General features: G+C 42.4%; 1 protein-coding gene and 1 long non-coding RNA gene across 5 annotated transcripts in view; one reads left to right on the forward strand and one right to left on the reverse strand.

Moving 5' to 3' along the window:
• Window positions 1-17278, forward strand: part of ASAP1 (ArfGAP with SH3 domain, ankyrin repeat and PH domain 1) — a 329105-nt gene that overhangs the window by 21798 nt on the left and 290029 nt on the right. For both annotated transcript variants that reach the window (XM_073330123.1, XM_073330124.1), the window contains exon 2: window positions 17168-17254. In XM_073330123.1, the coding sequence (XP_073186224.1) occupies window positions 17196-17254 (59 nt within the window). In that variant the 5' untranslated portion in view covers window positions 17168-17195. The remainder of the gene's footprint in view (window positions 1-17167; window positions 17255-17278) is intronic.
• The window catches only part of LOC140906357 (uncharacterized), a 34264-nt gene that overhangs the window by 6481 nt on the left and 10505 nt on the right, over window positions 1-17278 (reverse strand). Inside the window, exons 5-6 of one of the 3 annotated variants that reach the window (XR_012157079.1) lie at window positions 17151-17229; window positions 9860-9941 (exon numbers count right to left, since the gene is read on the reverse strand). This is a non-coding gene — a long non-coding RNA (uncharacterized lncRNA). Of the gene's footprint in view, window positions 1-9859; window positions 9942-17028; window positions 17230-17278 lie in introns of those variants that run through there. The other 2 variants (XR_012157078.1, XR_012157077.1) reach the window with 2 other exon arrangements.

Here is a 17278-nt window from a genome sequence, read left to right on the forward strand (position 1 = left end):
CTACAATGGCTGCATTGTAGTTCTGTTCCTTCCATGCAGCTCTCATACGAGTGTTCTCCTCTACATTTAGCACACCTCGTTTCCCCCATACAGACAGCCACCACATGCCCAAACCTTTGACATTTATAACATCTCAAAGGGGCCAGCAAATATGATTTAACCCAGAAGGGTTGATATCCTATACTCACCTTACTGGGTAAGCACTGCACCTTTAAATACTACTCAGACAGCTGTGGATGGTTTTGTGTTCTCTCTTTCTGCTAATCAGTCACTTAACAAACAGCATTTGGTCCTTGTCTATAGCCCTTTTAATTTCATCCTCAGCCATGTTTGGGGGAGCCCCATATATTACCCCTCGTGTTTCTGTCACAAATTTAGGTTGCTGGCAAATTACTTTTTATTTTCCCTGAAAGTGTAGCTTTAAGAAGTTTCTCAGCCTGTTCCTTATGTGCAGATCCTGCTAATAGATCTCCAGCCTGCATTCTTTTAGCTCGTAATAACTCTCTACTACTTTGCCTAATCCAATCTACTGTTTTCAAAGGATTAACATCTTCTATCTTTACATCTTCAGCTAGTGATTTGATAAGGATAAAATGTTGATCCTTTTCCCTTATTCTCTTTTCCATCCCTGTCTCCTCCCTCTTCTTAGAATTGTAGAACCGTAGGGCTAGAAAGGACCACAAGTGTTGTCTAGTCTAACTCCCTGCCAAGATGCCAAGATCCAAGTCAGGTGGCTATCCAACCTCTTTTTGAAAACCTCTTCCACAACCTCCCTAGGCAGTCTTTCATTGGCCTACTGTTCTTACAGTTAGGAAGTTTTTCCTGTGATTTAATCTAAATCTGCTAGGCTGTAGTTTGAACTCATTGCCTCTTGTCCTGCCCTCTCTGGCAAGACAGAACAACTTTTCTCCATCATTTTATAGCAGCCTTTCAAGTATTTAAAGACCACTACCATGTCCCCCCTTAATCTCCTCTTTTCCAAACTAAACATACCCACTTCCTTCAGCCTTTGCTCCTTCCTTTGATCATCTTTGTCCCTCTCCCCTGCATCCTTTCCAGTTTCTCTATATCCTTTCTGTAGATTGGTGACCATAGTTAGACACAGTACTCCAGCTGAGGCATAACCAGCACCGAATAGAGTGGTACTATCACCTCCCGTGACTTGCATGCTTTGCCTCGATTAATGGACCCTAAAATTGCATTTGCTTTTTTTTTTTTTGCAACTACACATCCCCCCTATCCACCAAACCAGTTACACTGTCAAAGGAGGAAATCAAGCTGGTTTGGCATGATTTGTTCTTAGTAAATCCATGCTGGATGCTAGTGATTACCCCTTCACCCTTCAGGTATTCACAAATGGAATGTCTTATTCATCTAGTAGCTTCCTAGTATTGAGGTCTATAATTCCCTGGCTCCTCCCTTTTCCCCTGTTTGAAAGATGGGCACTATGTTAGCCCTTCTCCAGTCTTGCAGGACTTCTCCTGTCATCCATGAGTTTGCAAATATTATTGCCAGTGGCGCCAAGATTTCTTCAACTATTTCCTTCAGCACCATGGGGTGAATAGCATGATGCCCCGCTGACTTGAATTCGTTCAAATTAGTCAGAAGATCTCTGACATGTTCTTTTCTTATCCCAATCTGCATCCCTTCCCCTTTATTGTCTATGGTAACTTTTGCGTCATCCAGTTGTATGTTGTTTTTTGTGAGAAGACTGAAGCAAAGTAGGCATTTAACAGCTCTGCCTTCCTATCATCTTCTGTTACCAGCTCTCTAATGTCATCTCTAACATTTCTTGCCATTTGTAACTCATTCTTTGCCTTGGCTTTCCTGATTTTGTCCCGACATACTTGCGCTATTCCCCTGAATACTTCCTTGGTGACATGCCCCTCCTTCCATTTCCTGTATGTATCCCTTTTGGTTTTTAGATAGCTAAAAAGCTCCTTCTGCAGCCACTTTGGCGCCCTGTGGCTCTTCTTATCTTTCCTTTGCACAGGAATAGCTTGATGTTCAGCCTCTAATATTACATCTTTCATGAACTGCTTCGACTCCTTCTCTTCCTAATTGGTCTTTCCGTGGGACTTTGCCTACTACTTCTCTGAGTTGGTTGAAATCCACCTTTTTTAAGTCCAGTGTCCTTGTTTTGCTGTTCTCATGTCCTCCTTTCCAAAGGATCTTGCATTCTATAGTTCATGATCACTTCTTTCCAAGTTCCCGATCACCTTCACATTTGCAACTAATTTATCCCTGTTGGTCAACACCAGATCCAAAATGGATGACTCCCTACTTGTTTCCACAACTTTCTAATTCAGAAAGTTGTCCCCTACACAGGACATAATATGTGTTGCTGTAATAGTCTGCCACAGATATCAGGGAAGTTAAAATCCCCCATTAATACTAGCTCATGTGTGTTAGCTATCTTGTTACCAGCTTGTAGAATGCCCCGTCCACTTCCTCTTCTTGATTTGGTAGTCTATAATAGACCCCCCCCCCCACCATGACATCACTATTATTCTTTTCCCTTTTTATCCTCACCCAGAGACTCTCAGTAGGTCTGTCGCTCACTTCCTCTTGGACCTCGGAGCAAGTGTATGCATTCTTGATGTACAGCACAGTGCTTCCTCCTTTTTTCCCCCATACCTATCCTTCTGGAACAAGCTATTTCTCTCAGTGCTGGTACTCCAATCATGGGAGTAGTCCCACCAAGTCTCTGAAGTGCCAATAAGTCATAATTGATTTTCTTCAAATACCATGACTTCCAGTTCATCCTGCCTGTTCTCCATACTCCTTGCATTGGTATATAGGCATCGAAGATATTTTGCAGACTGTCCTGTTGCTTTTCTTCTTGCCTCTCTAGTGTGGTTGTGATTTCTAGTCCCTTCTCTAGAACTTAAGACCTTCCCCTTGATTTCATTACTTAAGCCTAGATGCGCACTGGCTGGATTTTTGTCACCATCCCCCATAAAACCTAGTTTAAAGCTCTCCTTATCAGGTTAGCCAGACGATGTCCAAAGATGTTCTTCCTAGTATTTGATAGATGCTGCCTATCCCAGCACAGTAATCCTCTTTCCTGGAACATCAGCTTATTGTCAAAGAAGCCAAAGCCCTTTTGCCAACACCACCTGCATAGCCATGCATTTACTTCCACGATTTGACAGTCCCTGCCTAGGCCTTTTCTTCAACAGGGAAGATGAATGAGAATACCACTTGCATCCCAAACTCTTTTATCCTCCTTCCCGGAGCCATGTAGTCTTCAAATACTGATATTTCTATTCTTTTTATTTTCTTCTTCCAAATCTGAAGCCACACCTCATCCCTTTCTGCTTCTCCCATATTTTCCCTACATAACCTCTAACCTTTCCCTCTCAGCCTGTGTTTCCAGCTCTGGTCAGCCTCCAGCCTCAGCCTCTTTCTGGTCACAGCTTCATCTCTTTATGCAGACCCAACCTGCTCCTTCCGAGCTGAACTTCATCTTCCATTTGCTTTCCTCCATATGCAGCCTATAAGGTTAATTGACCTCATTTAACCTGCTCTGCCTTGTCCCATACATGCTTCCATACATTCCAGGATTTTTTTTTTCTTTTTTAAATATTGGCATTTGTCAGCTACACACAGATTCAGCACAAGCAGCTGGACTCCACTTCCACAGCAGGGTTAGGGAGGCCTAAAGGATTCCCACCACACACACACTCTACAAACACAGCTAGCTCACAATGCATAGTGTATAATAATCTTCTTACTGAACTCAATGGGACGACATACATGCTTTAAGGTAGGCGTTAGTACACTGATAAATTGAGTCTTATGCAGGCCCCCTTAAGGTCCACATTTTGTGATCCCTCTAGTGACACAGATGAACACTTAATCACAGAAGAAATCTCACGGTCATCCACGGGACTTCTTGTACAGCAGCAGTGTGCTGCTTGATGTGAGTAAGTGTATACTGAAATGATTTCTCTTTTCTAGTCCCCAGCCCCTATGTAGCCCAAGATTTAACTTGGCAGCTCTTAAGGTTCTGAGTGGCATTTAGTTCAGCTGTTTACTATCCTATCTTATCTACCTACCAACAAAAACTCCCAAATGTCAAAACCATGAAAATAATGGAATTCATTACTCCCCTGGCAAAAAGAAAACTTTTATAATCTACAATATGTTACTTTGTAATATTTTATATTCATGTAACAACTCTCATCCAAGAAGATCAAAGCTCTTCCAAACATCAATGAACTAAGCCTCCCAATATCATTCAGATGGAGATGCATAATATAGCATTCATGGTAGTGCATCCTATAGATAAGATTGGTATGGAAGTTCCTTTATACATTTTTTTGTTAAATTTCTCCATAATTTTCTGAAAAGATTTTCTTTGGGGGTTGAAGCATTCAATGTTTGATCTTAGTCCAAAGGTTACCTTAAATATATACATGTGTTTTTTCCACTGCGGGGGGAGACTAATAACTTAAATAGGAATTAACGTTAAGTCTGAAATATTAGCTGTCTAGATTAGTTTATATGAAAGCGCGAAGATATCCCAAAGTTATATGCAATGGAACAATTGCTTTTTGGCTTGGACAGTCAGAAATTCTGTTATGGTGTCTCATTTTGATTTTCTAAACCCCTACTCTTGCCTCTGTGAAAACACTACATGTTTCTCATGTTATCCTCAGCTACTTGGAGTGGTTCTGAAGGTTGCAGGGAAGGTGGAGACAGGGATTACTTAAGGAATGGCTAAAGGCACTTGAAACCTGCTTTATAATGCATTACTATTTATTTATTTATTACTACAGCATCATGTGTGCATGGCTCTTTACAGACAGATATGAGAGGTCCCTGCCCCAGAGTGCTTACAATCTAAAAGCCTGACTCAGAGTCCATAGACGTCAATGTAAAGGCTCTTGTTGACTTTGAAAGAGTTTGGATCAGGCTCTAAGAGCCTCATTATGTTTTCCTTACTTAAGTTGATTCATATCTTACTGTACAAGTACTCACTTTGATTTCAAGGGGACTAGTTATGGAGTAGGGGAAAACTCAACATAAGGTTGGGCACAGACACAAAGAAGAGGGCGGAAGGGATGTAAAAACTGTCTTTTGTTTAAGTCTGCCACATGTTTTGTATTACCAGGAATTTGGGGGGTATAGATATCATATAACACTACAGTTTTTGTATGTATATTAAAAGAGAGGATGGTCAGCAATACAAAGCTATCCAAAAGATGTGCGATTCTAGGTGGGATTCCAAGTTGGAGAGTGGAATTGGTTGACAAACAGGTGGAGGGAGACCTAGGGGGCAGCATGAAAAAGAGACAGACGCTAGTGGGAGAAGACTCAGAAAGGCTCAGAGAGGTAGAATGGGTTGGCAGAGTGTAATACACAAGCATGGGTGTAGTCAAAATATGGTCCTGTGGTTAAGGCTATATCTACACTACAAATTACTTTGATATAACTTACATCGCTCAGAGGTGTGAAAAATCCACACCCCCAAGGAACATACCTTATACCGACCTAAATGGTGTGGACAGCACTATGTCAGTGGGAGAGCTTCTCCTAATGACATAGCTAACACCTCTCACGGAGATAGGTGTTATTACACCGATAGGAGAGGTTTCTCCTATCGGCTTAGAGCATTGGCGCAGCTGCTGTAGTGTAAACATAGCCTAAGTGTGAGGAAATCTGGGTTCCGTTCCTGGTTCTGTTACAGGCTCCTTGTGTGACCTTGAACTCCCTGGAGATTAATTAGGGGTAATACTTCTGTACTTCAAAGGGGGCTTTGTGAGGATACATTCATTAATATTTGTGGGGTGTTCAAATAGTGTGGCAATGTGGGGACCATATTAGCACTTAAATAGTGGGAGCTGAGGGCAGAAATATGTAGTTTGCTTCATTGCAGAGCTGCTGTCACAGAGTAAAAATGTCATGGCAGGAGGACCATGGGAACCTGCAATTCAGACTCCCCTAATTTTTCATAAGGGAGCAAAATTACCTTGTACGTGGCTGCAGATGGCTCTAATTGGCTCTAATTTTTATAATGTCTGTCCCACAAAGACACTTAGGAAATTACTGCTATTGAATTCAGCCCATAATATCTGTTTTAATATTACAAATCAGTGGGGGAAGTTATGCAACATCCAGGTTGGTGGTACTCATCTACAATGCATGTAGAGTATGCAGGCCTATTTTCTACAGACTCTACATGGAGTAAATCATTATACTGTTATTGGCCTGACCATGGTAGAGGGTGATTCTGGCAGAGCAGGTGTTATCTCTTGCCAAGGCCGTTAGGCTTCACTGAACACTGACAAATGCATAGCTGGAAACCAGTCTGGCTCACCTGCATATTAGTATTGTTAAAACAGATAGAGTTATAAGAATGTATTTAATGGTTAGCCTTTATGAAATGCTTGTAGGATGCTGCATTTATTAAATATAACCTGATAACATGGGGTACAGATGTTATAAGTAAGAGTAAGTGTCTGCTCTGTAACTATAAGAGGTGTTTGTTGTTAAAACTGTAAACCCCCACCATCAGGAGAGAAGCATTACCAACTGTGAAACACTAGTCTGCCACAAGAATTGTCATCTCCTCTCTAACAAAGGAAGGCCCCCTATACACCAGAGAAGCCATTGTGGAACATCAGTGGACAAAAGACTTGTTGACTGCTCCTCACCACCTATGAAGAGGAGACATGCACAAACACTTGTCCCATCAGCTTGAGCTCTGTAGGAAGGGACTAAGAAGAAATTGTTACCCTATGCTGCATGGACTTTAGGAAGAGGACAAGATTTCTAAGCATATGCAAAGGATCCCCCCAGCTGTTTAGCTTGGGTAGTCCTAAAGGACATATAGAGTTTACTCATTACAGCAGCTTCTATTACTTCTTGAAACCTAAGACTGTCACTCATTTATGTAATATATGTTTACTTGCTTTAATCTTGTAAATAACTCTCATTTCTTTTTCCTAGTTAATAAACCTTTAGGTAATTTATTATAGGATTGGCTACAAGTCTTGTCTTTGAAAGATAATGACCTGGGATAAGTGACTGATCCTTGCTACTGGAAGTAACCTGAATATTGTGGTGATGATTTTTTTTTTTTTTTTTGGTGTAAGGGCCATCTAGCACAAACACAGGCTTGCCTAGGTGGCAAGATAGATTGGAGTACCCAAGGGAACTTCCTGTGACTCCATGTTAAGGCTGTTACAGAGCTTGAGAAGTATCACACTTGATACTTGGCTGGTGAAATCTAATTATAGAACACACAACCAATTTGGGGTTTGTGCTCTGCTTCCTAACAGTCTGCCCTGAGGTTGGCACTCACGGTCATGAGCCACTCCAAGACAGCTTGACAGAGGGGAAACATCCTGATTTATTATTAACCTCTCATTGGATATAAGAAGTGAATTCTAAGTTACTTAAAATATTGGATTGCTGATGGCAGCCTTGTCATCACATATATAAAGTGCCATTCATGAGATTAATGAAAGCGCTTCAGAGATTTAAAGAAAGGAAGCAGACATACTGATGAGCTTCTGCCTCCAACAAAATGAAAATGCTTCTGTGAGCCCAAGAAATAGCTGAAGGATAGAGTAGGGATAGGTTGAAGAAAATAATTCTTATGTATATCAAAAAGAGATTTAAGTTGTGGATGGATACAACCATCCTGAAACCATCAGGCAAATAGTGGAAGGCAATGGCACTTGCTTTTCAAGAGTGGGAGAGTCCATTTCTCTAGATAATTATATGGATCTTTGTTATATATCTGAGTCCTTGAGCAAATCTGTCTTTGAATGGAATTGCAGAAAAACCCAACTGCAGTTGAACACCCTGACATTTCTATACAATATATGTTGTAATACTGTACTGATGTCTCAAAACCATGTTTTGGCTAATGATGATGCATGCATCACACTGTAGTGTCAGAATGCCCTCTGGGGTTATTTTGCGTCTTTTTGAGACTCCTTAATATGCTGATGATGAAGTGCTCTCCATTCCAAAAGTAACTGAGGATGTTAAAAAATAGCTACTAAAGTTTGCTCTGTCAGCCTAGTTTTAGTTCATTTAATGTGCACCATGTCAAATCTGTATTGTTCTAGTTTCTTAATCAAAATGTTATATGGCACTAAGTCAAATGAGTTACAGAAATCTCAGGATATGACATCAACACTTTTTAGGTGATATTAGAAGTTCAGGTTTCAGAGTAGCAGCCATGTTAGTCTGTATCTGCAAAATGAAAAGGAGCACTTGTGGCACCTTAGAGACTAACAAATTTATTTGAGCATAAGCTTTCGTGAGCTACAGCCAGTACCTCACGAAAGCTTATGCTCAAATAAATTTGTTAGTCTCTAAGGTGCCACAAGTACTCTTTTTCTTTTTACTAGAAGTTCAGTTGATAAAGACATTGTTACTTTGACAAGATCTATTTTGCATAAACCCATGTTGATTGGCATTAATTTTATTTAATTCCTTATTAATCAGGTCCCATGTCAACCATTCCATTATTTTGCCTGGAATCACTGTCAAGCTAACAGGCGTGTAATTACCTGGGTTGTCATATTTAACCTTTTAAAATTTTGGCACACCATTAGCTCTCTTAAAGTCTTCTGGAAGTTCCCTAATGTTCCAAGAGTTATTGAAAATCAATATTAACCATCCCACCTTGGACAGCTCAATTACAACTTTCAAATACTAGTTATCCAGAGCTGTTAACTTAAAAATGCCTGTAAATACCTACATGGGGAACAGAAATTTTATAATACAGGGCTCTTCATTCTAACAGACAAAGGCATAACAACAGATACAATGGCTGGAAGTTGAAACTAGATAAATTCAGGTTAGAAATAAGGTGCACATTTTTAACAGTGAGGGTACTTAACCATTGTAACAACTTACAAAGGGTTCTGGTGGATTCTCCATCACTGGAATTTTTAAATCAAGATTGGGTTTTTTTCTAAAAGATTTACCCTAGTTCAAACAGGAATTACATTAGGGAAGTCCTATGGCCTGTGTTATGCAGGGGGTCAGACAAGATAAGAATGGTCCCTTCTGGCTTTATAATCCACATAGAGGCAAGACATCGGGGGGGGAGCATGCAGGATCACATGCTTCTTGCAGATTTGCTGCTTGGCTTGTACATGGAGTGAGCATGCTCAGTAATATTGCTGAATATTGCCAGCTGCCCTCACTCTCTCCAACCCCACTATTGGCAGGCACGGGTGGTCTCTGAATCTATGAATAATATAACCTGCCTCCCAGCACTGTTTTTCTCTTTTTTTTCCATTTTTCCACTTCGTTCATTGGTGGGATCTCTTCTTCTTCTTGGGAACAGCTTCTTTATTGCACCATCAGGGAGCATTTGTGCAAAGGGAACAGTGGCTCCCAAACCATTGTTCCTGTTGCTGCGTGCTCCCCGTTGCTGTCCTGAATGCATCAGAGCAGGGACTCTGGGAGTGGCCCTGTGATCAGAGTTCTTATTGGATTATCTGACATCAGGCAGAAAGGACGGCCAGTCAGACCAGAAGCCTCCAGAAACTGCTCAACTACCACTGTTCAAATAGCAATTAACATTAACGGGAGCTGTGTGTGCCCATCCAGGGGAGAACAGACTTTCCAACTGAGAACTTCATGTACTGCCTTGTTTTCAGGAAAGTGATAATGATGATTTTATTATTATTTATTTTAATTATTCAGTATTCAGCAGTGTGCAAATTAATTGAAGATTTTGATTTGTACAAAGTGCTGAGCACTCACATTTGCATTTGAGGTCAGACTGGAGCTGCTAGGTGTGCAGGACTTCTGAAAATCAGGTCCAAGGTCACTTGTACTCCCCACAAATACTCCTGTCTCTGCCTCAGTAAAATACATCAGAGTGCATGCTAGTAGTGTTATCCAAATCAGAGATTAAGGTGATGCTGAAGAACATCTGTTTGTTATATCTATCTTGGCTTGCACTGAGGGGACACAAAGAGAACAAATTTATGGCAGATTTTGCCATGAAATAAAAGGAATTTTCTTTCATCACACTGCCATTCGAGAACATGTGAGCTGTGACATGGATTGAGGATTTAATTCTTTGCTTTGGACATGAAAATAGCAGCACTGACCTTTATGAATTATATATATTTTTGTAATCTTTAAATTTGTAAGCCATGCTCTTCTACAGAATTTAGGTGCCAACAATAAGCTGGTTCCATGTAGTTCAAATAACCAGCTTATTTTTTTTTCATTTGCAGAAAATAAGATTTTTTCTCTCCTGTATTATCTTAAAGCTTCATAGTTTTCATACTATCACCCCAGTCGTTTTCTGTAAATTGCAGGAAGAAGCAGTACTTCCCAGCATTTACTGATAATGTAGTCTGTTTATACCCAAAGTACAAGGGCTATAATTACAACATGATCACATTATATATCAAGGTCAGAATTCTGTGATTCACTCTATTGTTTGGACATAAAGGGAGTTGATTTTCAGCCTGGTGGTGTACAACTACTATTATTGTTACATCAGTGACTGTAGAAACAATATTAACATTTGCTTGTTTCAGTTTTTATACTTAAGTTAACTTAGTTCAAACATTCCATGAAAATAGGCTGGTTAATATTTGCCCTAAAATATTAATTAGAGATGCAAAGTATATATGATGTTTGAGTTCTGTATTATTTTTGAAGGAAAAAAATCCAGAGCAAGTAATTAAATTACGTATGGATGATAACACATGGATTGTAAACAACCTCAAATGCACATAACCGAAGCGTAGAAACATATCTCTTGATCCTTTTCTCTCCTACACACAATCCCAAAGCTTCTTTCATGACTACCACTGCATACACTTGGCATGGCCTCTCAATTTATATATTCAAGTCTTATAATTCATCTGTATTTTCTACTACTTGATCAAATCTAACTGCCTCAAAGGACAGGACCACCACCACTTCAGTTGGAAGACTATCCTATGATCTAGAGTCTAAGACCTTGATTTAGCAAGGCATGTAAGTAGTACCATTGATTTCAGTCAAATTATTTGTATTTAAAGTTAGGTAAATGCTTAATTGCTTTCCTGAATTGGGTCCTAATGGAATTTACTATTGTCATTAGTACATCTTAACTGGTATGAAGTCTTAATTTATCTTTTTAATATCATTCCATTTCACTTAGTTACGGTCCCTTCTTTCATCTCTCCTTGAGCAATCCTCCTCCTCTTCTTGGAATCAGAGTCCCTCAGATACTTGTCGACTGTGATCATGTCTCCCCTTAGCCGTTATTGTTGTCTAGCTATCCAGGGCATGTAAGCACATACATACCTTTGTGAATCTGACCCAAACTGATTTGCGCAAAGTCACACAGGAAGTCTATGGCAGATGAACAAGGGTCTCCCAAGCCTCTAGACTAATGCCTTATCCACTGCACTGTTTTTCCTCCCTTGCGCCAAGCTCTTATTGGAAGAGAAGGTTCAAGGTCTGGAGGAACAAGTATCAACCCTGCATTGCAAAAGAGAAACTGAAGATTTCCTGGACAGACGTCAGGATATGCTCTACGGGCACAAAATTCTGAAGATTCAGAACAGGCTGCGCAGCGGGGACAGAAGGACGGTGAAGAAATTTGGCAGTATGTGACCTCCAGAAAAAGAAAGGGGAGCGTCCATGTACCAGCAATGCAGATACAGGTAAGCAACCATTTTCATGTTCTCTCCACAGGTACTAATGCGGATAGTGGACTAGATGATACATCTCAGGGAAGGAAGCAGAAGGAAACTCCACCGGTTGGAAGGCATGAGATGCACTGTCTTAGGGAAGGGAGTTCCATGACCATCGCTCCCAAGAGAAGGAGGCAGGTGGTGGTGGTTGGGGACTCCCTCCTCGGGGACTGAGTCATCTATCTGCTGCCCCGACCGGGAAAACCGAGAAGTCTGCTGCTTGCCAGGAGCTAGGATTCACGATGTGACGGAGAGACTGCCAAGACTCATCAAGTCCTCAGATCGCTACCCCTTCCTACTTCTCCACGTGGGCACCAATGATACTGCCAAGAATGACCTTGAGCGGATCACTGTGGACTATGTGGCTCTGGGAAGAAGGATAAAGGAGTTTGAGGCGCAAATGGTGTTCTTGTCCATCCTCCCTGTGGAAGGAAAAGGCCTGGGTAGAGACCGTCGAATCATGGAAGTCAATGAATGGCTACGCAGGTGGTGTCGGAGAGAAGGCTTTGGATTCTTTGACCATGGGATGGTGTTCCAAGAAGGAGGAGTGCCAGGCAGAGACAGGCTCCACCTAACGAAGAGAGGGAAGAGCATCTTCGCAAGCAGGCTGGCTAACCTAGTGAAGAGGGCTTTAAACTAGGTTCACTGGGAGAAGGAGACCAAAGCCCTGAGGTAAGTGGGGAAGTGGGATACTGGGAGGAAGCACAAGCAGGAGAGTGTAAGATGGGAGGGCTCCTGCCTCATACTGAGAAAGTGGGACAATCAGCGAGTTATCTTAAGTGCCTATACACAAATGCAAGAAGCCTGGGAAATAAGCAGGGAGAACTGGAAGTCCTGGCACAGTCAAAGAATTATGATGTGATAGGAACAACAGAGACTTGGTGGGATAACTCATATGACTGGAGTACTGTGATGGATGGCTATAAACTGTTCAGGAAGGACATTCAGGGCAGAAAAGATGGGGGAGTTGCACTGTATGTAAGAGAGCAGTATGACTGCTCAGATCTCCGGTATGAAACTTCAGAAAAACCTGAGAGTCTCTGGATTAAGTTTAGAAGTGTGAGCAACAAGGGTGATGTCGTGGTGGGAGTCTGCTATAGATCACCAGACCAGAGGGATGAGGTAGACGAGGCTTTCTTCTGGCAACTAATGGAATTTACTCGATTGCAGGCCCTGGTTCTCATGGGAGACTTCAATCACCCTTATATCTGCTGGGAGAACAATACAGCGGTGCACAGACAATCCAGGAAGTTTAGGGGACAATTTCCTTGTGCCAGTGCTGGAGGAACCAACTAGGGGCAGAGCTCTTCTTGACCTGCTGCTCACAAACCGGGAAGAATTAGTAGGGGAAGCTAAAGTGGATGGGAACCTGGGAGGCAGTGACCATGAGATGGTCGAGTTCAGGATCCTGACACAAGGAAGAAAGGAGAGCAGCAGAATATGGACCCTGGACTTTAGAAAAGCAGACTTTGACTCCCTCAGGGAACTGATGGGCAGGATCCCCTGGGAGAATAACATGAGGGGGAAAGGAGTCCAGGAGAGCTGGCTGTATTTTGAAGAATCCTTATCGAGGTTACAGGGACAAACCATCCCAATGTAGAAAGAATAGTAAATATGGCAGGCGACCAGCTTGGCTTAACAATGAAATCCTTGCTGATCTTAAACACAAAATAGAAGCTTACAAGAAGTGGAAGATTGGACAAATGACCAGGGAGGAGTATAAAAATATTGCTCAGGCATGCAGGAGTGAAATCAGGAAGGCCAAATCACACTTGGAGTTACAGCTAGCAAGAGATGTTAAGAGTAACAAGAACGGTTTCTTCAGGTCTGTTAGCAACAAGAAAAAAGTCAAGGAAATTGTGGGCCCCTTACTGAATGAGGGAGGCAACCTAGTGACAGAGGATGTGGAAAAAGCTAATGTACTCAATGCTTTTTTTGCCTCTGTCTTCACGAACAAGGTCAGCTCCCAGACTACTGCACTGGGCAGCACAGCATGGGGAGGAGGTGACCAGCTCTCTGTGGAGAAAGAAGTGGTTCGGGGACTATTTAAAAAAGCTGGACGAGCACAAGTCCATGGGGCCAGATGCACTGCATCCGAGAGTGCTGAAGGAGTTGGTGGATGGGATTGCAGAGCCATTGGCCATTATCTTTGAAAACTCATGGCAATCGGGGGAAGTCTCAGACGACTGGAAAAAAGCTAATGTAGTGCCCATCTTTAAAAAAGGGAAGAAGGAGGATCCGGGGAACTACAGGCTAGTCAGCCTCACCTCAGTCCCTGGAAAAATCATGGAGCAGGTCCTCAAGGAATCAATTCTGAAGCACTAGAGAAGAAAGTTATCAGGAACAGTCAGCATGGATTCACCAAGGGCAAGTCATGCCTGACTAATCTAATTGCCTTCTATGATGAGATAACTGGCTCTGTGGATGAGGGGAAAGCAGTGGACATGTTGTTCCTTGACTTTAGCAAAGCTTTTGATATGGTCTCCCACAGTATTCTTGCCAGCAAGTTAAAGAAGTATGGGCTGGATGAATGGACTCTAAGGTGGATAGAAATCTGGCTAGATCATTGGGTTCAACGGGTAGTGATCAATGGCTCCATGTCTAGTTGGCAGCCGGTATCAAGCGGAGTGCCCCAAGTCCTGGGGCTGGTTTTGTTCAATACCTTCATTAATGAACTGGAGGATGGCGTGGATTGCACCCTTAGCAAGTTTGCAGGTGACAATAAACTGGGAGGAGTGCTTAAAAAAAGGAGACTCACTGAATGAAGAAAGTATATTTATGATCAAGCAGTTAAAGGGTACCATAATGCATATGCACAAGGGGACCAAGGCGGCACTGGCTACCTTAAATGTGGCATTTCTTAATTTTTGAGAACTTGACTTCACAATTTAAATGCTCTTTTAACTTTATTTTAAGATTCACCAAGTTTTAAAAAAAGCAAACTGAACCCCCACCCCCCTGGAGAAATTCCATCATGTGGCATCATACTGATAAGCATGTTTCATAGGCAAGATTGGAATCTTTATTTCCACCACACTGACCTCTGCCACTTGAGCTAATGGAGTAACTGGTAGCACTAAAGGGGGAGGAGCCACACACTTTGTAAGTGGGTTTCAGAAATATTTTATGACACCAGGGGAAGGGTGAGACTCAGGAATTTTTGGCTTCCGTTCCAGATTTTGAAGGGGAGTGCACTGTAGTGGGCACAGATTCATCTTGTTTCCCTGCAAGCTTGACTGTTTCTGCCCTGTTCCCTTCTACCTGTCCCTGTTTCTTCCATATCCTGGCTCCATGTCCAAGTCCCATTTTCCTTCCCCACACAGTCCCATTCTCCTTGCCAAGCAAGTCCTAGTTCCCCTCTCTTGGCTTCACATCAGATCTGTCTTTCCTCTTCCTCCTCCTTCTCCTACAGCTAGGTCCCAGACCTATTTTGCCCTTCAGGCTTCTCATCTAACCTCAGTTTCTACCTCCTCCCTGGCTTCTTGTCCCAGTCTCTCTGTCCATCCAGTCCCAGTCTCTTCTCCCCCCCCAAACTCCGAGTCTCACTAGCCACATTGTCCCAGTCTGCTCCTTTTCCTCCTCCTCTGATCTGGCTTTTGTCCCCTCAACAATCAAATCAGATGGTTCCTCCTCCACATTCCTGAGTGCAGGTGGAGTGGGAGGTGTCACTGAGAGCACAGAAGAGACAGACTCTCTGCTCTCAATTCCAGTCCCAGGCCTGGAACAGGTATTACAGGGAAAGTCTGGCTTAGCCCCTGTAGCCCCAGGATGGCACATGTGTAGTCCTGTCACAGGTAGGAACTGTGAGGGGATGGAGCATGCTTGGGTACTCTGTGGGGATGGCACATACACAGTCTGGCTAGCACTCGGAGCTTTGAGCATTAGGTGCTCAGAAAGGATGCAATATGTAGAAACTTTAGCAGCCAAAGTTAAGTATATGTCTACTAAATGTGCAAATTATGAATTTTCAGACCGTAATAACTTGGCCACATTTGGGCAGATTTTCACAGGCAGAGCACATTACTGACACAAATGCCATCACCACCACCACCCCTTCCCCTGTCAAATTTCAAGTCTACTCAAAAGCATAGAGGTGCTAGAAATTTTCAAAGGTCTCAAGAATTTTTTTAACAAGTGTGGTAGACCCAGACCAGTGGGGTACAGGAGTCTGGTAGAAGGCAAATCTACTGGCCTCTGGATTAATAGTTTTCTGTTCCATGAGTGACCAGAGCAAAGGCTGCCCTAGAGCAATCAGGAACTTGCCAGAACAAATTAATACAGGCACACTAATTAAGACACCTGGAGCCAATTAAGAACTTACTAGAATCAATTATGTCAGGTGGGCTAACCAGGACACCTGGTTTAAAAAGGACTTCCCATCAGTTAGTGGGGGTGCACAAGGAGTGAGAAGGTATGCTGCTGGAGGACTGAAGAGTACAAGTGTGATCAGGCTTCAGGAGGAAGATCCTGCAGTGAGGATAAAGAAGGTGCTGGGGGAACGTCATGGGGAAGTAGCCCAGGGAGTTGTAGCTGTCACACAGTTGATACAGGGGACAGTGTAGACAGCTGCTATCCATAAGGCCCTGGGCTAGAACTGGGTGTAGAGGGTGGGCCTGGGTTCCTCCCATCCCCCCAATTCCTGATCGGATACAGGAGGAGTTGACCTGCTCTGTGAGGAACATCAGAAGGGAAGATCTAATTTGGAAAGGGCTCTGGCTTGTCCCCAACCCACTAGGTGGGACACAGAGACTGCAGGGATTGTTCTCTGTTTCCCCCATGCTGGCCAGTGATGAGGTTAGTTGGGTGAATGGCAGGTTTGAGCCTCTAGCAGAAGCAGCCAAACTGAGGGCTGCCGTGAACCTCTGAGGCGAGCAAATCCGCCAAAAAGTGCAGGACCCACCAAGGTGGAAGAGGAATTTTGTCACACAAGGTAAAACAATATAATTTTCCTAATCTCTTTCTTAGAAATGGCTGAACTGTTTTTGCTGAAAATTTCCAATTTCAGTCCACAGTAGACACCAGGCTTGGAAAATTTCAGCCCAAAGAGTTAAACTTTGGCAAAGATATAAGCAACTGAAAACAGGGTCTTATAATGGGAAATGTCGGGCAAGCTTAATTATATGCAGTGCTATCAGCCCCACCTACAATACAGCTAAATAAATAATTGCCAAATTCTATGCATAAAGTTTTTTCCCAGTAAGCTGAAGAGGCTCTCTCTTAGCAATATCTAATGTTGCCTCAATGATTTTCTAATGGGTCTGTGTCTTGTGAAGAAACTTGCAACATCAAGTACAATAAAACAAGTATAATTATTTATTGCAAAGTAACTAAGTAACTTATGTTGAATTTTTTGACAGTGAGTCTTGTTACTGAGGCATTCATAGATTTTTGGACACTGTTTCAAACTTAGTTTTAAAAAGTGACCTTGCAAGTTCCATAGCTCTGTTCACTATTAATTACTTTTCTCACTTTTTCTCCTGGTGTAGGTAGTTTTCTCGTGGTGACAGATGAGACATGAGATCTTCAGCCTCCAGGCTTTCAAGTTTTTCTTCAAGAGATTCATTATGGAATCGGTAAGAAAGCAAAACAACATTTTA

The sequence above is a fragment of the Lepidochelys kempii genome, chromosome 2, assembly GCF_965140265.1.
Source record: "Lepidochelys kempii isolate rLepKem1 chromosome 2, rLepKem1.hap2, whole genome shotgun sequence".
Lineage (NCBI taxonomy): Eukaryota > Metazoa > Chordata > Testudines > Cheloniidae > Lepidochelys > Lepidochelys kempii.